Source organism: Centruroides vittatus, unplaced genomic scaffold (assembly GCF_030686945.1).
Source record: "Centruroides vittatus isolate TY-2023 unplaced genomic scaffold, ASM3068694v2 scaffold_1152, whole genome shotgun sequence".
Classification (NCBI taxonomy): Eukaryota; Metazoa; Arthropoda; class Arachnida; order Scorpiones; family Buthidae; genus Centruroides; species Centruroides vittatus.
In genome coordinates, this window is record NW_027122670.1 from 3453825 (window position 1) to 3475576 (window position 21752).

At 30.1% G+C, this 21752-nt stretch overlaps 3 protein-coding genes across 10 annotated transcripts in view; 1 reads left to right on the top strand and 2 right to left on the bottom strand.

Annotated features, from left to right (window-relative positions):
- Window positions 1–619, bottom strand: part of Dhc36C (Dynein heavy chain at 36C) — a 155721-nt gene extending 155102 nt beyond the window's left edge. For all 8 annotated transcript variants that reach the window (XM_067284092.1, XM_067284094.1, XM_067284091.1 and 5 more), the window contains exons 1-2: window positions 486–619; window positions 221–401 (exon numbers count right to left, since the gene is read on the bottom strand). In XM_067284092.1, the coding sequence (XP_067140193.1) occupies window positions 221–401; window positions 486–539 (235 nt within the window). In that variant the 5' untranslated portion in view covers window positions 540–619. The remainder of the gene's footprint in view (window positions 1–220; window positions 402–485) is intronic.
- Window positions 620–1519: 900 nt separating this feature from the next.
- Window positions 1520–5031, top strand: LOC136986542 (galactose-3-O-sulfotransferase 2-like). The gene is made up of 2 exons (XM_067284101.1): window positions 1520–1722; window positions 3611–5031. The coding sequence occupies exons 1-2, from the start codon at window positions 1607–1609 to the stop codon at window positions 4821–4823; spliced, it is 1329 nt and encodes a 442-aa protein (XP_067140202.1). The 5' UTR covers window positions 1520–1606; the 3' UTR covers window positions 4824–5031.
- A 1781-nt stretch (window positions 5032–6812) lies between these two features.
- The window catches only part of LOC136986574 (serine-rich adhesin for platelets-like), a 109225-nt gene continuing 94285 nt past the window's right edge, over window positions 6813–21752 (bottom strand). The window contains exons 11-12 of the mRNA XM_067284153.1: window positions 20821–21001; window positions 6813–12450 (exon numbers count right to left, since the gene is read on the bottom strand). Coding sequence (XP_067140254.1) covers window positions 12035–12450; window positions 20821–21001 — 597 coding nt within the window. The 3' untranslated portion in view covers window positions 6813–12034. The remainder of the gene's footprint in view (window positions 12451–20820; window positions 21002–21752) is intronic.

The window sequence follows — 21752 nt, forward strand, 5'->3', positions numbered from 1 at the left end:
TTCTCCATCATTCGACATTTAATTTCTAAAAGATAAATAACATAAAATAATTAGATTCTAAAGCAGAATCATATCATAACGTTAAAAAGCCGAAATTTTAGTCGACTATTTTTTCTTATAATTCACTTTGTGTTATCGATTAATATGTAAAAAAAAAAGTGTAGGATTTTTAAGTGTTATAAACTCTACTCATAATTTGATTATATTCAAAAATTCTTACTGTATTCTGCTAAATTATTTCTTTCATTCTCAATCGTCTTGATTTCGTTTTCTACCTTCTTCAGTCTAGGTATTGTGAATCTATAAGCCAAAGTTGATTTTTCGCTGTCTAACTGAGGTAATAAATCTGCGTAAGTATAAGGAAGTTTGCTAGTTTGTTCCTTTTTTTCTAACAAGTCAACCTGAAAATATACATAAATACAGATTTTACATAGTTCGGGAAGATTTTCTTGAATATATTTCAATTTTATCGATAATATACGTACTTTTGATCTTTTATATTTTAAAGTAATATCTATTGCTTCTGTATTTTTATCCATTTTCTCTACTTTAGCTGAACTTCAGATTTACATTTATTCTAAATTAGAATAGTCTATATAATCGCGAGCTGTTCGAATCGTTTAAAATTTTGAAAACTTTTTTCTATTTTTGATTCTGCCCTCTGGGTACTAAGACTTTTTCCAAATCCATCACGTCACGGATTCTGGTTTCATCCGTCGCCATTCAGCTGCCTCCATGATCCGTGTTGGATATAATAGAAAAAGTCCTCTTGATATTCATAGGATGAAAAGAATTGGGCCGTTCCAGATACGTTGTGCCCCGTCCCTCACTACCTGGTTGTTCATTGTGGGCCTGGTCGAACCCTTGATGGAGTTGATTAAAAGGCCCTTTTAGCGCCCACAAAATGAAAAGGATAAAAAGGGGGAAAAGATGAAAAGAGTAATAAAGAAAAAAAATTCAGAATGACAAACGAAAAAGTTTAATGGAGAAAAAAACCAATTCACTAATATTCTTTACATTTCTCACCATTGAAATTTTTTCGGTTGAAAAAACATATGGTCATTGCTACATTCGTTACGCCCTAATTACGAATCTATCTTTAGTGTTGATTTATTTCAATATTATTTCGAGACTGGAGAGGAATTTTATATAATAAATAAATGTAATTTATATCATTTTATATTAACCACATAAACTTCTAGTTTTTCCATTAGCTTGTATTAAAAATCAATTAAGATTTTGAAACTTATCGTGTTTGACGAGGTCATTGTACTTTAAATTTTACTTTTAGCATAGTTTTAAACGAAGGAATAAAATTGGACGAATAAAATCGATAAGATTAGGATCCGTTTTAATAAACATTTAATGGGAAGGTCTTTAAACCATTCACTCATTGATATAAAAATGCAAAATTCTCCATTAAAGTATAAGCAACAGTTTTTGTATTGTACATGTGTCCTCTCTACCTTCACAAGTAGGTCAAATAGCAATTCAATGAGAACTACTTTCAAACAGGTTAAGAATACAAGTTGTATATCTCGTCTGAGTTCAGACTACATATTTTAGAAGATAGTGTCATCAAAAAAGTACTTAATGTTTTACAAAAATGTTATATATGCCTCGTCTACATACTCTGCAGTGGACTACTTTGATTTTAATAACAGTTGTCTGTTTGATGTCTTATGTGTGGTTTAATTGGGATAGTGTCATTGCTTCAGAAAGGTCGGTATACTGATATTCTAAGTTTACAAACATTTTAATTTTAAAAAATGGTAACCAAAATTTAGTATGGTTGATACTATCGGAAACATCTTAAGATATAGACACAGATCTTTAATTAAAATGTTATCAAATTTATTGTTTAAAGTAAATAAGTATTAACATATCATTTAATTAAAATTTATGACAGTTGATAGAAGTATATAATGTGCGGTACATGCTGTTAAAATTTAAAATAAAATTGTTTTAAAGCATGTATGTATTTTGAATTTTAAAATGTGTTATTTGAAATCTAGTTTTATTAAGTTAAGCAATTCTTATTCTTAATGGCAATCAATACAACAATTATCGCAGTTGAGTTCATAAACCTATACCTATAAAAGATTCAAGTATAGCTTACAGGGTTTAATATAAAGCAAAAAATAATTTTTTTTTACTATTTTGTGTCCATTATAGTTTCTTTATTCTTAAGTATTCTATATTCCTTAAAGTTGCTGTAGATAACTAAATAATATAAATCAAGTTAAGGCGAGCTATACAGCGCCCTACGCCCTACAATTTTTCTGTTTTACTAAATATGCATCCATTATTAAGCTGATTTTATATTTATTATTAGTCTGACAAGGTGAATTATGTATAAAATGAACCTATAAATTTTAATAATACATTATAATATTAATGTTTTATTCATCAAATTAATCACAATATGATTGAAAATTTAAATTGCTGAACACACGTCATATACTGTATGTATTGTATATGATGTTTGTAATCTTTTAAATTTTGTAAACAGTAAGAAAGAGGTAAATAAATAAATTATGCATACAAAATAGATATTAAGCTATAACAATCTCGATTCAGCATTATTTTATTTTTTAAATCATAATCATAGCACATTGCAAACATTACGCATTTAGCATTAATTAAAAAAAAACTTCAGTATAAGAAAACGGTTAATAATTCTTATAATATTTATGTTCTTATGATGTTTTATTATACACTCATTGAAAAAAAGTTATGCATCACGTAGCAGACATTGAATCGAACAAAACTTCATTAGTGCGAATGTAATGACAATAGTAATAAATGAACAATCACATTATAAACAGCGCTGTTTTATTGAAAAAAACATCAAACGTTTTCAGTCTATTTGATAGATAATCAGGATATAGAGTAGGTCTATCAAGTAGACTGAATAAAACGTTTGATTTTTTTAAATAAAACATTGTATTGTTTATACGACTTTATCACGCCAGGATACATGCGAATCTATAGAGGCATGCAGATTCTTATGCTATCCTGTGAAAGATTTGTCTACAGATGCTTCAAATGTCATTCTAGATTACTCAAACTCGTTGGCGAAGCTGGCCTCCCATCTAATTCCACAAATGATCGATAGCCGACAAATCCGGATACCGATAAAATCAATTAAGTGTGCAATGTGATAGAGATTTTCCTGGGAAAACGTGGAGGCCAAGCATTATCTTGTTGGAAAATGGCTGTTTATAGCCCTGTCACGAAAGACAATATATGAGAATGCGGGATTTCCTGGAGGAAATTCCTAGGATGGATCGACCAGATTCGATCCTGAGTTTCTCAGAATATTATGATGATGCCTTAACTGCCTTGGCCATTCGGCAGTCGATTTAGACTGAACCTTATTATCTTTTTTCTGTTCATTGCAGTTCATATTGAGTTTGTTTTAGTATGCATAGGACTATAAAACTATGCTAGTTCATACACGTTCGTTTTTAAATATAACGTTAGTGCTTGATAAATTTTTAATTGATAATACATTCAGTAAAATACATATAATAAAATACATTATTTAGTAATAGAAAATAGCAATTTACTTTAAAAAAATTAATTTTTATTTATACTTTTTTAATAGAAAATATGCAAATCTGTCGGTAGATCAACTAACTAGTCAATGTTCACCTAGGAAAAACGTAGTGTTCGTAAAGACACACAAATGTGCAAGCTCCTCCATTCAAAATATCTTCCTACGATATTCAGATAAGCATAATCTAACTTTAGTACTTCCATTGTTTTCTAGCACTAACTATTTGTCTTCTACCAAACCATTTAATCGATCAATGATAGGAAAAGTTCCCTGGTCATCGTTTGGTTATAATATTCTGTGCCATCATATGGTGTTCAACTATCCGGAAGTGAAAGCATTGATGCCTTCAGATACTATTTATGTCAGCATAATACGAAATCCTGTTAGTGTCTTCGAATCCTTATATGTTTATGGTAATTTAAAGGACTTTTTTAACATGAGTCTTCAGGAATATATCAAAAATACGAAAAATTTATCTATGATTGATACGTTAAAAAGAAGACTCGGAGGAAATCTCGGATATAATCAAATTATATACGATTTCGGCTTGTCTCCGTCAAATTTCGATAAAGCAGATGTGATAAATAAGACAATTACGAATATTGAGAAAACTTTCGATTTAGTAATGATTGCTGAATTGTTTGACGAATCTCTAATTTTATTAAAAAATTTAATGTGTTGGAATTTTGACGATGTGGTAAGTTTCGCATTAAATGTCAGGCAAGACGTTTACAAGACTCAACTTAATGAAAGTGAAAAAGTTCTTCTAGACGAATGGAATTCCGTAGATAGGCAGCTATATGACCATTTTCTAGAAATATTCAAAAAGAAATTACAGCTTGTTAATCAGAATAAACTGAAAGACGACGTTCAACAGTTGAAAAAACGCAGGCAACTGTGGTATAAAAGATGCGTTAAAGAAATTGTTAATGCTGAACAGACAAATAAAAACGAGAGTTGGAACAAAATGGTCCACGCTTACAAATTAAAAGATGAAGCCAAATTTAGTTCAATGTGTCAAAATTTAGTGAAATCTGAAATTCAGTATACTAAAGAACTGAGAAAAAAGCAATTGCTCAGGAGCATTAAAGATAAAGATACATTTGAAGTAGAAGAAATGTTTTCTGAACTAGGTATAGAATTTCCAGATATGATAAATGTAGAAAAGAAAGATTTAAAAAATGTTATGCTTGCCTTATCAGAGATTTATCAGCACAAAGAAGATGGTTTTCTTCCGGTTCAAGTAAGAGGTTCTCAATAATGTAGAGCATCGGTTTCCAACCATTGTGTCGCAAGATGAATTAATGTAAATAAACTATAGATATTAAGTTTAATGGTTAATTGTGACAATCGCAAATGTTTGTTTTCATGGCAGTTTCAACAAGTCAAACAGCAAATAAACTTGGGAAATCAAAAGAAGTATCAAAATATGAAAAATAAAATGGAATATTTGAAAAGAAACAGGATGATTCTCCACAGATAAGAATGGCATATGATAAATTCAAATTGAAAACATTTAGACTAGTATGAAAAAAACACTTGTTTTAAATTAAAATTGAGATGTTTTAAATAATTCATTTGTGTTTAGGCGAATTTGCTTAAAATTGTTCCTATATAAATGATAATTTTTATCGTTGTTATATTTGTAATTTTAAAATTTGCTTATTAAATTATTATGAATTTTCTAAGTTGTTTAAATAAAAATAATATAAACAAATAGTGTATTTCCTCAATTAAATTCATGGTTTGTTTTTTAAAACGTACTGTACCTATCCCTTGTAACAGCATTATTTTAGAAACAACGCATGAAGATAATGAATTAGAAGTGAAAAATCTTATGAGGAACAGATTAAATTATTGACACTTTTTTCATAGTCAACCAAGAAAATCCAATATGACGACATCTTATAAAACTATTTTATTTATTTTTTCTGTGATAAGTTATATATTATTCATTTATTAAAAGTAATTTATCCTTCCAAATTTAATTACATCATTAACTGTTTTTACAAAGGAATTTTTAACCCATCATCATCAGAAAACAAACTGAATAGCTGAGTTTATCCAAAATTTTATTTTATACTGCTTGTATTCAAATATTTATTTTCAAAAACATGTTTCTGTACAGTTCGTTATTCAATATTAGCTTTTTCAATATTAGGTAACAGAGAAATGGTCAAATATTTAGAATGGCTTCACTTAATATATTTTTTTTTCTTTAAAGTTGTATGCATATACAAAGAAACTTACCTTTATAAGTAGAAATAATGATTACTGTAAATATATGAAAATTTAACAATGAAATTAATGTAAAGATACATCACATTTTAACATTTTGTTAAATTTAAACCTTAAATTAGATGATATTTAATATATATTGATAGTTGTATTTCTTTCATTTTAAAGACTATAGTATGGTCTTGTTTTATATAGAAACTGCATGCCAAATATCATGTAAAACATAACTCTGCATAAATTTCTGCCCCACACCTAGTGATCCAAAATGACTGCCTGGATTGAGAGCCTTCAAGTAGTAGGCACTTTTGGGGAGCCAATTAAAAATGATTAGTCCAAAAACGTTATGTATACGATGTATAAAGCAAAATTGTATTACACCATATTCAGTATATTCCTAAAAAAATACAGGGAAACCAGTCATACAATGAATAGCATTCAGACAGTATCTGTGTTTGACATGTCAGAATCTGGAGAAGCATGGTTTATTGACTTAAGAGTCAGATTTAGTGGCACTAATTGCCATATTTAGGTCTTAGAGTTAAAAGTTAACTGATTATTAATTCACTTTACTTTAAATGTTTTCTCTTAACATAATTGTGTATAGGTTCATTGTCAGCATCAGAATTTCTATTTTCATTATCTTGATAATTTTTTTCTCAAAGATAGATTGAGAAAATTACTTAATTTTTGATGCCATTAATTTTGCTCTACAGTTGATTTTGTAACAAAATCAGTGAACATGTGTATTAATAGTCAGAATGACCTGTACATCCAAGGATTAGTTTAAGTATTCTCCATCTGTGAAAATACAAGCCCATGTGTAAAACAAGACCCTACTGTAAATTTTTTTCTTTTTTTAATAATTTTAATTTTCATTCAATTATAATTTCTATAAAAATAATATTTAACATTTTAATCTAGCATTAATTTTGAAAATAAATATTCTGATTTATGTAAGATTTACTTTTTAAGTGTGTGTATGTTTGAATTATTTGAATAAAGTAAAGTACTATTTCTCATAAAACATCAATTATTTATTAATAAAAATCTTCAAATAGTTGGAACAAGATAATCACAGCAGTAACACACGGTAAGTTAACACTGAACACCATTATTGTAAGTGGAAAACTGTTCTAATGCCTTGCACATGGTCTACAATGTCAGTCTTTTAATCCCTGCACTTACACATTTAACTTGCAAGACCTTGTATACATACAACAGTCACATGCTACTTTTCTTATTCCACATGGCCTGTGTTCCACCAATGGTGTCAAAACATGATCCCAGAGCATAACTCAGCTTTATATTTTGTTCTTGCATGCTGATGGACAGCCATTAATTAATGAGAAAAAATAACACTAGGCCTTTTTCCCCTCATAATGCACTAGTTATTCACACCAGGATTGCTTACATACATAATGCTACCCACCAGATAAAAACATATTATTCTAACATTTAGTTAATACATTATTTAAAGATTAAAATGGAAGAAACAATCATCAGTTTAATTTATAACTATATTAAACCTTTTGAACTAAACAAAAATATAACATTTTAATTTCTTAAATTGTTAACTCATATTATTAATACTAAAAACAATGAAAAGCACCAATACATAATTCATTTTGCTATCTAATATCTAATAAAATGATTTTAATGGTATCTTTACCATTATCCCTCCCATTGGAAGGTATCAAGGATATATCCATGGTTTATACAGATCACAGGAAACTTCCAACATTTCATTGATTAACAGAATAGCTGCATTGTACATGTCTTTGAATAAATCACTGGCTTAAATTCTATTCTCATAAGAGTGGGCAGCATGAAAATTACTTCTTATTCTAAATAACATTTGCACAAATTTGCAACACATAATAATACTTTCTTTCTGAATACAATCAACAGATGAGATTCATTGGCAATGACAATCTGTTATGCAGAGAATGCATATAAATTCAATCTTCTCTGATAGTTGAGCACATGAATTATTCCATCACATGATATGACTTGAATTCAAAAACAGTCGTATACTAGTTTAACAAATGATCTTTTGTGAGTTTTTCAGAATTGAAATTTGGGTTTAAAATTCATGAAAATCATATTAATGGTATAAATTAAATTATAATGTAACATATTCAAAAATGAAATTTTAATTTAAGATTGCAAAATAAAATGCTATCTTGTGATGGAAAAATTCACGACTTAAAATGAGAAGACCTTGGGTATTGCAAGAGAAATCATTAAATGTTTTTTTGTTTTTTTACTAAATACTAATACAGTGAATAGAAATTTGATCATTTATACTATATAAACTTATACAATTGATTTGTTGATCATGTAATCAAACTAGCATACTTCTGAAGAAATACATTTTAGCTTCTTCCAAATCCCCTATGTAGAAATTGGGGAAAATATGAAATGTGGAATGCAATACAGACAAAGTGGACTATACTAAGTACCACATGGATACAAACTTTAACTTTTACAACATTTACAGAAAGAATTATGTAAATTAAAAACAATAACAATGAACAATTAAAGCTCTAAGTTTAATCTAAATTGGAACTATTCTTAAACCTATGCAAAAATCTGTTTTATTTTAAGAAATTGGCAAAATGGTATTGTCTCATGGTCAAATTTCTTGCAAGAAAAATTCTACTAGCATCACTAGATCAGCCATGATTAAGTATTGCAATAAAAATATGCTCCACTTTGTGCACACACTGTAAATAGTTACATACTGCAGTAACATCTTCAAAGAAGTAAAGATTCAAAGTTTATACTTTTTTTTCTTTTTACTTTTTATCACCATACACACATATATCTATTCTACTCCACCGAGAGGTACGAAAATATATCTGACCAGACTAATTTATGATAGTTGGGAAACTTGGCAGGTGTGAGGTGAGTCAAAGTGTGCTACACAAATATACGTCATGGCTGGTTTGCACCGTACTAGGCTACATACATGATAAAAACATTGTAGATGTGGATAATAAGTTATCAGTTAAAAGTCAAAGTCGTAATTCATTAACAAAATACTGTAGCAAAAAGGATGTGTTACTTCCCATCAACCTGAGGACAAACTGGATTACTTATAATATTTATTATTAAATTTTAATAATTTATGTAAGAAGATAGGAATAAACTTAAGGATGGAAATAACTGGCAAATATAGAATTACTTTTAGAAGCTGCATTAAATCTAAACTGACAACTCTAATGCAACTACACAATTAACTTTAATTTTGATTTTTAAAGTTAGACTAGAAATATTCTATGAACAAAATAATAATCACTAGGTGAATTAAAACCATAAACACAATACACTTACACACAACTAGTACAAATTTATTCTAAAGTAAGGAATGAACTTGAAAATAAACAATAATAAATGATATATAGTAGTTTGGAGTGGAAGAATTCACATTTAAATCTATAACTTTAGCAACTCACTTAAAAAATATATATGTATATGTATACACTGTATATATAAATGCTTAAAGCACATAATAAATTAAGCTTCTATAATTAATTAGTCATATTTGCTATCATAACACATCATGCATATCATCATCTGTGCTAAATAATAATAAATGCAAACATTTATGATGTACAATTCCACAGGTACTAAACTACACATCCCATTGAGGTCATATATAAACAGCATTAGAGAAGGTCCGAAGTATAGATATTATGCATTCAAAACGTGCACAACAGCAGCCTTCTAATATTTTAATGCCAAAATTGGCAAATTTAGCCCATAGGAATCTCAAAGGTCACTAAAGAATACTAGTCATTGTAGTTAAAGGGCACCTAGCAAATGTTTGTACTATCCATCCATCACTAGTCTAAATGGACAGACTAGGATTAGTATGCAATCAAATATAAGTGCAATTTAAAAAAAGTATTAACACATGCATGCAACTATACTTTTTATAGATGTATATAGGGAAATATGAGATTCTGTTAAAATTAAAAAATATAAATATAAATAGTATATTCATTAATTTCAATAATGTGAAAACCTGACATTAAAATAACACAGAAAATCAAAAATACTTTTTTTAATTATATGTGAATTAAATTAATAAGAATAGTGCACACAGATTAGAAAAATTGAAACTGATAATCTAAATGTATTAAATATTTTTCTTTGAAATATTTAATACTTTTAGATATATAGTTATATTAAAATTTGCACCCATTTTAATAATTAGCAAGCATAATTATTTGAAGAGGTATGACACTTATGTTGCAGAAGTGACACTGCACATTTAATGTATGAGCAATACTTTGCTACAACGTTGAGCTATCACTACAAAATATTTTTCTGCTTTTTTTTTTGTAATATATCTTTTTTTTTATTTGAAGCAATTATTATGAGAAATTGTCCAGATTGTTTCTCGAGTCAGATGAGATTATCTTTAAAAGACAGATAAAAACATTTGCTTTTCAATATTCAAATGATGTACAATCATTATTAGACAGAAATGTTTATTTCATTTCTTAAAATATAAATGGAGTTACATTTTTAACTCCTTTGAAAACATTTTACAATTTACTTGTACAGCATTATTTCACAATATACAACAAATTTTGCTGAGACCTCTATCTGGACAAAATTTCAGCAATGAATTCCACTCAAGTATGATTAAATTTATTTCTAAAAGAAAGTACTACTGGGTATTATCTGAAAGGAATTACTTGGCACAAAGTTGTATGCAGTATAATCACAAACCTAAGTTAATTGCAAATATTTGTTAAAACAATTTTCTACCAATTCCTCAATTCAACTAATCTAATTATACTGGATATATCTACTAAACAATTTACTTACACATACTAAGAAAATGATTTATTATTATTAAATGAAAATTCAAAACAACAATACTAATTTGAAATTGGATCAATTAACCTCAAATTTCAGTAATAAATTTTTAGAAATAAATTTGCCTGAAAGGAAATTTAAAGTTAGCAGAGGTCAGGCACTTGAGTTACAAATTGAAAACCCACCCCAATTTTCCCTATCCCCAAAATTACAGCAACACTCAAGCAGAAAAAGATGCATATGCCTTATATCAGGCAGTTGCCCCTTAAAGCTGGAAAACTGTTTGAAACTACTACCTACAAATGCTAGAAAACTTTTAAGGCCAGTAACTGTTTATCACACTCACTCTGGTCAAATGGTATTAATACACGATATCACGAAGTGCACTGTTTATAATAATGGCTATTGGCAAGGAAAGATGGTAGCAAAAGTGATATCTACACAACCATATTTAGCATAAATATTAAGGGGATTGCAACAATTTCCAGTTTTTATTAATTGGAAAAATTGAAATATAATCTACTAGCTATATTTCTTTAAAATAACATCTAATTAACATTTAAATAAATATTTAATATTAAATTATAGTTTATATATATTTTTTTTCTTAAACAAATTCAGATATTCTCAGCATTTATAAAATGAGTTGTTATTAAAATATTAAAAATCTCAAAATAATTTTATAATGAAATTTAGAAATCTACTTTTAAAACATTAAACAATGTTTCAAGAAATATAAAAAGCAGTACAATATATTATTAAAAGGGCAATTTTGTTTTAAAATACTAAAATTATATACACTATATATGCAATATTACATTTACCCTGAATTATATAAAGCCCTTTACATCTACAATAATATACACACCACTGTGATAGAGGAACTTGAAGGCAGTTTAATGCATAATTTCTCCAAAAAGGACTAATTAGCTGAGAAGGCAAAAAGCCTATTGTAATCCGATCACGCGAAGACCAAGATTACTGAGGTTACAGAACTAGCCTCATTATAATTTATGCACATACACAAATGGTGATAAGTATATCATGAAGTGCACCAATGGCAAAACTAACAACTAGATTCAGATTTCATATAGTAACAATAAACTACACATCATAGCTGCCTCTAAATCCTCCATGCATTATTTTTTGTGGCTCAAATTACCATTTATGCTACATTTAGAAAAAATGTGTAGCACAAACAGTTATATTGATGAAATGTACACTGATGAAAGCAACCATTTAGATAATATATTGCATCAGTTTGGTTTCATAATTGCAAAAATTGTTTTAGGAGAACAAAAAACTAACATTTTAATTAACAATCTACATACTAAACATTATAGAATCTTCTAAACAAACAATTAGATGAACACAGGCTGGAATATTTGGAGGATACAAAGTTCAAACTTTGGAGGCAGTTTGTTCTGCCTCGGTATTATTCCCCTTATTAACATCCGTAAATGATTTTTCAGTTTTATCATCTACAGATTTATTTTCTTGCACAGAAGAAGAATGGGATAACATTGTTGATGTTTCAGTAACTTTCTCTGAATTTGCTGCAGAATTACAATCACTAGAATTTGAACTGAAATCATTGTGAGATGTTCCTTGAGTATTAACATTTTCTGATGATGTAATAGCAAATTTACCAGAACTTTGTTCTTCATAACTCAAATTTGAAGGAAATGACTGAGCAGCTGCTAAAGTTGGGTCCAAGTTAAAAAGTATAGTTGTAATCAAAGCACACCACATTGCAGTACGGGCATGTCTTGATGCTTTGCTAAGTTCCAAAATACTAGCAGCCAAGGCTACTACATCTGTGGAAAAATAAACATTATAAAAAATCTTATGTATATTCAGTTTTATATAAGAATAAATCAAAAATTAAGTTTATAAGACAAAGTAATATCATCTAACATAGTCAACTGAAAATCTAGTACTGTAAATATAGAAAAAGCTTCATTAATATACTTTTTAATACAGTGGAACCTCACTTAACAAGCACCTCGCACAACAAGCAAAACAAATTGTAAAAAATTGACTTGCTTAACGAGCGACATTTCTAATAACGAGTGATGAGGAGAGGGGAAGTTCCGGATTGTGCACTTGCTCCATCAGTCTGTGTTTAGCACTTGTTCTGCTAGCATCTTGGTGTCGCTTGTGATCACACATTTTTCCAAACTTTTGTTCAGACATATTATGTATAAACATCAACAACCATAGCCCGTTATATAATAAACACTCCAAACAATATGCCAAATTCTTGGGCTATGTAAAGGCTATAATTAAATATTAGAAATTAGTTAATTTGACTAGAGGTAGGCACTTATGCTGCCTCTCATATTGAATTTAATGACCAATTCCAAATTAAATTTTAGAAATATCTAAATTAAAAATTAATTATTTATAATTATTAAATTAAATATGAGATGACAGTTTAACTGCCTACCTCTAGTCAAATTAATTAATTTCTAATACTTAATTATAGCCTTTACATAGTCCAAGAATTTGGCATATCGTTTGGCATGTTTGTCAGACATATTATCTGTGATTGCTTTTGTTTTCTGCAAATCAAATTTGCATTCCAGGTTGGTTCATTCTGTGATGATGTTGATTCACACTCCTTAACATGTATATCATATAATTTTCTTTGAATAAATGTTATACATAAAATATTTGAGTATTTTTTCAGCATGGAACACATTATTGTATTTTACATTGATTTATATGGGAAAAATTGTTTTGCTTAACGAGTGTTTCGAATTACGATTAAGCTTCTGGAACGAATGATGCTCATTAAGCGAGGTTCCACTGTATTCTAGTCTAAAAAATGTAGACAAAATTTTGAACTTGATTATCTTGTTCCCTAACTCAAAAGAAGTATTACACTCTGAACGATAGACTTCCCATTTTTCTTTTAATTAGCTAATTTATGTTTATTTATACCTATTTTATGTCTGTTTTTAAATTTTAATTATACTCTGTCCTATGAATTTGCTTAGGAAATTTTTGATAGTCTGTCTTTAAATATTTTTACCATTACAAAGTTTTAAATTTGTAAGAGCTATTCTTTTGTATGTTCAATTTCCATTCTTTTAGTACTTTTAAAAATTTTCCATTTGATTATATCCTGATAGAATTATTTAAAATGGTCAAAACATTAACAATAAGTTTTTTCTGACTTGATATAGTGTTGAGTGTATCACATGTACTTTTATCCATTTTGCTCATTGTGTTTTCAATTTTTATTTTTTGCAAACTTAAAACAAATTAAAATTAAAACCAAAAGTTATAACAAATATTAAATTTAAGGTAACTCTTTTTATGCATGTTTATATAAATTTAATTAATATTTAACTACTACTATAGTAATATGCATACACTCGAACCTGTTTTTGTGTGATTTTTTATTTGTGTGATTTGTTTTGTGTGATTTTTTTTGTGCAGTATATGAATTTCAATCAAACTGGTATACCACACAAAAAAAAATTGCACAAAAAAAGACCACACAAAAACAGGTTTGAGTGTACAATATCCTCACATAGAAAATATTTTTTTATTTAATGATAAGAAGATATTCTTGATACATTTTGTGACACAATCAGGGGTCCACTGCATAGGGCTATAATTGTCACTTAGTGATGTTTTTATTAAAGTGGCGATAAAATCTTAGTCTGCTTTTTCTAATATTCAGAGTGAAATTGAATCACAAATCACACTTCAGGAAAAATAGCAAAATGTCAAGCTTCTGTACAATGGGAGTCTGTGTACCACACATCACATGGCAAGTTCAAAAAGAAAAGTAGGAAGTGACATTGAGAATTGAAGGCAGTTTTGTCCAATGCTACCCAGCACTTCCAGAGTGGAATATTTTATCAATTGACAAAAATTTTGGGATGACTTTTTGGGCTGCAATTTGAAAAAATTGTAGACCTATAAATTCCTACTGTTGTCTGCCAGTCTTTCCTTAATCTTGAGAATGGAGTTAGATGAAATCCGATAACAGATATGGAAACCTTAGGGGCTGGAGGCTCCAATTAGCTACATACAAACATTTGATGCAAACCAGAAGTCATGTTATTTCAATTCAAAACGTTTCCCCTGAAAGCAGTTAATAGATGCAGCACAATTCTATTGTTAAAAAAAGTATGACATACAAGGGCAAACACTACTAATAATTTGAGGTGGAGAGCATATATTTTAAATTTATTAAATTTAAAATATGATAAAAAAAAATTGTAGTCCAGCATTGTGACAATGTCACAACGATCTTTTTCAGAAGACTAAAACAAAAATTTTGACATGACAGAACTAGGGTTTCTCATTTCCCGGTCTTTTGCTTGTCCCGGGATTCCGGGATAAAAGTGAACTGTTTCCCGGGATCTCAGGACAAAATTCATTATTTTTAAGATATACCAATTATCATGAAATCAAATGATATAATTCTTTTTCATCTTTTAAAATAATTTAATACGTTCCGCAACCTCCAAAATCATATTAATAATACTGTGTCCAGTGTATATCACACTGGACGACAAAAAAAAATAATGCACCACGAAAGACTTGTTGGATTTGGATAAAAGTTAGTATGTTGCATCATCATAGCTAGATATGTAAATGATTAGCTTTTGGGATCAGGTTCTTGTGTTGTATCACCACCAGAGGGTAGAAAAGTGCTTCCTCTATCTGGTATAAAGGTGCACGCTTTGATGATTTGTGCATATGTCCTGCGCTTGTGTTGATGGTTGTGACTTCATTGAGTGATAGACATGCCTATACAACACATTCGACGGCCTTACACTCAGTTAAGTGAGTTTGAGAGAGGTCACATCGTTGGATTGAGAGGAGGATTGTCATACCACCAGATTGGCCGCCATCTGAACAGTTCTGATGGAACTGTTAGGATGTGTTATGAGCAGTGGGTACGTAGGGGTATGCATGAATGGCAAACAGGCTCCGGACGCTATCGACAGACCACCAGGCGGGAGGATCGTCTCATTGTACGTCAAGCACGGACAGCGCCTACAGCTTCGTCATCTACCATTCATGCAGCAGTAGCACCTGCGTTACGGAACCGTGTATCCAGCCGCACCATTTCCAGAGACTTAGTAGAAGGCGGATTGGTCTCCCAATGCCCAGTATGTGTTCTACCATTAACAGCCACCCACCAACACCTCCGTCTGCAGTGGTGTCTTGCATGACAATCATGGACAACTACCGACCGGCAGCGTATTGTCTTCAGCGACGAATCCCGCTTTTGTTTGTGGGCTCACGATGGCCATGTGAGGGTATGGTGACCCGCTGGTCAAGGTGTCAACTCAGCCTATACTGTGGGGCGGCACACGGGCCCAACCCCCAGTGTTATGGTGTGGGGAGCTGCAACATATGACAGTAGGACACCTCTAGTTGTCATGCGTACTACCCTCACAGCCCAATGATATGTGCAATACATCCTCTGGCCACATGTGTTGCCCCTCATGGCAGGGCTTCCAACAGGCATATTCCAGCAGGATAATGCCCGGCTACACACCGCAGCGATCTCCCAAGCATGCCTACATAACATTGCACACTTCCTTGGCCTGCACGGTCTCCAGATTTATCGTTAATCAAACATGGGACACCAGCTGCGACAGCCGCATCTTGAGTCTCAGTTGCATCACGCGTGAACAGATATGCCACAGAACATTATACACAACTTTTATGCCTCCATGCCAAAGCATATCACAGCTTGTATCCGCGCTAGAGGCGGCCCAACAGGATATTAGTGCCTGCACTGTATTGAACATTACTGCACAATAAAGTATGTTTTTGCTTTATGGTTGCAATCATATATCTGTCTAGATATGACGATGTCACACACCAATTTTTATTCAAATCCAACAAGTCCTTCATGGTGTGTTATTTTTTTTTGTCGTCCAGTGTATATTCAAAATTACCTTTGAATTACAAACATTTTCACAAATAGAAAAAAATTATTAAAGTTTGCTGGAAACTGCATACAACAACAACAAAATGCTTTGAATTGAGTTAAAAATAAAAAAAAAGAACTTAGATCAAACTTCTAACTTAGAAGGTAATTTTCATTTTTTAAATAAAATATAATACAAAACATTGTAAATTTTTATAAGATTTTAAAAAGCAAAGATGGTCAATACAGTACTCCGATCACTCAATCTAATTCTTATATTAGTAATGAGAAGGTCTTTCTACCGAGAATGCCTTTTCCGATTTAATTGATGTGACTGAAATCGTGTTTAATGCATTTAAGAGAAGACAAATATTATGTGTTTTTCACTTGTATCCTGAAAGATTTCTAGTTTGTTTTCGAGATTTATTGCAGTACTTCTTTTGTTCTCTAGTATTCTTGATTTGTCTACCTCGACTACTTTAATAGAAACATCATAGCCCAATAATTCGGCAGTTCGTTTGTCTTTAATAATCAGATTGTGAAGAAAAACTTCATACTTGCAGACTTCCTACTCGTTTGTATCCTGGCCCAATTTTCACAACTTGGCGTTACACAGTTATTGAAGCTACTGGGCTTGGTTAAAAATTAAGACAACATAAGCACAATTATTACAGATATTACAAGTAAAGAATTTTGAGAGTCCTGCCACAAATAAGCTATGTGTTGATTATTGACCATTTGTGACGTGCCGTAACGAGTAAAAATTAAAAAAACTAATAAGTAGGTTTAAAATTAATAAATACAAATGTATTCTGACAGTTTATTAGTTAATTATACTTTCTATTTGCAAAATTTCCTCAACCTTAACACAAAATAAAAAAAGTGAATTTTTAAGAAATTTGTGGGATTTCCCAGGATAAGAAAAATTTCCCGGAATATTTCCGGGTTAAAAAAACAACTGGGATCCCAGGATCCCGTTTGAGAAACCCTAGACAGAACCTGTGAAATACTGTTAGAAACATTGTGATCAAATGTGTTATTCAGAATTATTCATTAAAAATTATTCAAAACTGATTCCTATTGCTAGCAAGGGGAGGGCCAGATGTGCAGGTCTCCGATTTGAATGAAACTTGGTGAGCATGTAGCCCTAAACACAAACAGCTCATTGTCCAAATAATAAGACCCACTTCTCAAACATTTCCAAAAGTTGGCTTCTGAAAATTTAGTGTTTAGCTTTTAAGTCTTCAGGTAGCCGAGCAAATAAGATGCTAAGCACTGGAACTAGATGATGTAGGTTCAAACCTTGGAACTTTTGATTTAGTTTAGTTAATTTTATGTGTAACTTTATTATTTTATTGCATCATTAGCATAATTATTAATAAAGAGGCCCCTTGTTATATTGCACTGTGAAAGTGTATGCGAAATTTGAAATTACCGCAAAGGAAGACAGGATACAGTAAAAATAATAAGTTTATATATTTTTACAAATAAACAATTTCGCGTATTTTTACATAGATTCTTGATTGGGGATTCCAATGCCACGGGATGTTACAATAGTAAGCCAAGTTACCACTGGGACAATGGTTAGTTATATACACAATGTGCGGTATTGATCATGCTCACAACAATATCAAGCTTGACCCTTTTTTTAAACTTACAATCTAGATTCAACAATAATGAAAGGAAGGAGTAGAAAGAAAAGGACGAAGAAATAATATATACAGTAAAAAAAATAAAAAACAAAGATACCCGGGATTTTTGTTTGGCGTGTTGGTGCTGTATGTACTGCTGTATGTTGGGTGGGATACCACACGATATTCACAAAATTTGACTCGTTGCTGTCTTCGTCTATACTTATGATTCTTTCTCTCACTCTCGTGCACTCGAGGTCTTCAGTTGTTGCTACCACGACGGAGCGTTCTCCTCCCGTCTGTACACTTCAGAGTCCAACAAAAGAATGACCTGTTCATTATCTTCTTTGTCTTCAAGGTCCCTTCAAGTTCTTTGTTTCACACATTTCCAGGTACTGGTCATCCCACCCTCAAGGTACTGAGATAAGATAAAAAGCTTCTAGAAGGAGAAGGACAATAGGACAAAGAGTAGAGAGAGGAACTAAACTACAATTTATATTTACAAAAATATGGCGTATAGCCACAGCACTTTTTTGGTCCCCAAATTTTAAAAGCACTCAAATCAATAAATTTTAAAATAATTGCCACTGAATTTCTTTTTGCAATAAAATGCCATATTTTTTTCCAACCATTATCTTTGAAACTACCACCACAGGTGAAACAATAAATTTCTCAGGATCTAAATAAGCAAAACAGGTGGATAGATCAATTATTTACCTTTCCTTTTGATATTAAAAGTTGTTTATTTTATTGGTTTTAAATACTGTCTCCTCATTTACAAGTTTCTGTGAATTCGAAACTTTACACCTTTATGTGAATTAATGCAATACTGTCAACTCACATAAACATGTGAAATTTCCAAATCACTGGGTAACTTGTAAAGAAAATATTTCTTTATTTCTGAACAGAAACTTCTAAAATTTTTATACAGTAGTAAACTTTATTTTGGTTTTTTAGAGAATTTTTACTCTGTAATTTTATAAGTTTTAATGTTCTATTATATGTTCAATATTTATTTTTTAAATTTTCAATTACTGTATTTATAATTTTCATTGAAAAATATAAATTAAACATATTTTTAATAAGGGATTTATTATGAAATATAGTGCTGTGTGATAAAATTGCAACTGGTATTTTGTTTTTATATTGACAGTATTTGTCTTTAAATGTCATTGTTAAAGAAACAATAATGCTAAATGGACATTCGTGATATCGATGTTTATGTAAATGTCAATTAATACAATATAACCATGTACAGAATTGAGTATTTCAAAACTAAGCTTGCTTTATTTATATCAGATGACACTTACTGATGAAAGAATAGAGGGTAGAGATTCATGTATAATCTGTTTAGTATAAGAATTTTTAGTACTCTGTTATATTGCACTGCTGGATATATCAAGCTTTTTCTTTGTCTCCCAACAAGTGTGATATAACAAGGGGCTACTGTATTATTATTCCTGATGTTTAAACCTTATAAAACAAGAGATTAAAAAATTGTGACATCATTTCCTGTTTAGTGAAAAGAAGCCTCTGTAGATTTAACTCTTACATTGTTAAATAAAACTTTTATTTCTTCACATTTATTTTCATATATTTTACATACTATGTCCTCACAAGCAAATAAGCTTCAGACGTTACTACACATGGACGAAAAAAACAAGTGATATGAAAATAGGATAGCAAGTCGCAGCAATTTATTTTTTTTTAATTGTTAATATTATGGACAATTTCCTTGTGCACTCATGTTTGTTACACTTTGAATGTCATAATACCACCATATCTAAAAAATAAATAGGAAGAAAATTTTATTCTCATTTTCTGTAAACAGGAAATAATGTCACAATTTTTAATCTCTTGTTTCATAAGTTTTAAATGTGAACAATAATAACAGTAATAATAATGCTAATAAGTAATAATAACATGGTAAAATCATAAAATAAAAATGTTACACCAAAAAACTAAACTAACATTTCAAAGGATTGAACCTAAATCGGCTAACTCTAGTGCTCAGTGTCTCATTCACTCGGCTATCACCACTCTTGGATATGAAATTTCCAAAGACTTATAAGCTAAACACTAAATTTTCAGAGGCCCAATTTTTGGAAATGCTTGAAAGTGGATCCTATTATTTGGACAAGAAGCTGTTTGTATTTAAGGCTGTGCGCTCACCAAGTTTTGTTTAAACTGGAGACCCGAATGTCTGGCCCTCTCCTTGTGAATGACAGTTTAACCTGTTACTTTTGCTTTCCAGATGCCAAACTGATAATGCTACTAACACCTACATTAACTAGTAAGTAAAACTGGTGGCAATATTTTTAAAATTTTCAGAGCAACCACTGCATAATAAAATATAATTTTTCTGTTAATTAAGATCATTCAAACATTTAAATATTAATATTAATTACAAAAATTACTTTTATTATTTTAATCAAAACTTTCCTGCTCTTCATTTTTATATCTAATGCAACAGCATTTTAAATTTATAGCATTTTTCAATACATATTAATGTATTTTATATAAAAATATATCTTAATTAATTTCTATTGAACAACATATAGCATTTTTTTTTGAAATATCTGATATTGTTACATATTCTCTTTGGTTAATACATAATTACATTGTTAAAAAATATCTATAATATATACCTTTGTCTTCTTGAATGCGATTAGTAGCGCTTCGATGGCGATTTGTGGCATTTATGATTTCATCCCTCCGACGTCCTTGAACATTTCTAATTGCTTCTAACCATTTTTCCATAGATGTGTGAATATTTGGATGAACTTCAACTCCACGTAATTGTTCCATTTTTGCAACAAGAGTAATTACCTGTAATATAAAATTTAATGTAAGTGACTTTTCAGTTTCACCTGTATATAATAAAATATTTTCAGATAGTAAAGTTATTAACATTGTTTTAGCCCTTATTTGATATTACTTTAAATTCAACACAATTTTTGTTTAAATTGCTAATGAATAAGAAAATTAGTTTTATGAAACATTTGTAAGAACATATGCATCAACATTTTTTTATTGATTAACAGATTTATCAAGCTTTGAAATTCAAATATACCAGCATTACATAAATGAAAATCAGCATTATTATTTTTCTTCTACATGTATATTGACTGATTATAATTCATTAAATGTTATTAATAATTTATAAAAACACAATAAAATTGATATTTATTATTTAGTTCAAATTTTTTTACTGTTTCAAGATTCCTATCTTGGTAGGGTAAGCAGGCTTGCATGCCTTCTAGACCTTGTGAGATGTGCTAGTGGCAGCTTGGCTACCAACAGGAATACCCATGATGAAAAGGTCAGAGAATAATAGCCAGACTAAGGTAAGATTGCTGCATGGGATAAACACCCGCACCATGTAAAAACTCTCTCTTGTTAAAAGAAGGCAAAAAGGAAAGAAAAGCAGGGTCTGGGAATGGGGGGCTCCTTACTTCAACAGTTGTCCTCCCACCAACCAAGAAGCAACAGGACTGGAATATGCTTATGAGTAAAAAAAAGTAGAAGTGTGAATGTTGATTGGGTGTGTGGAATGTAAGAAAAGTGAGAGGTCAAGTAA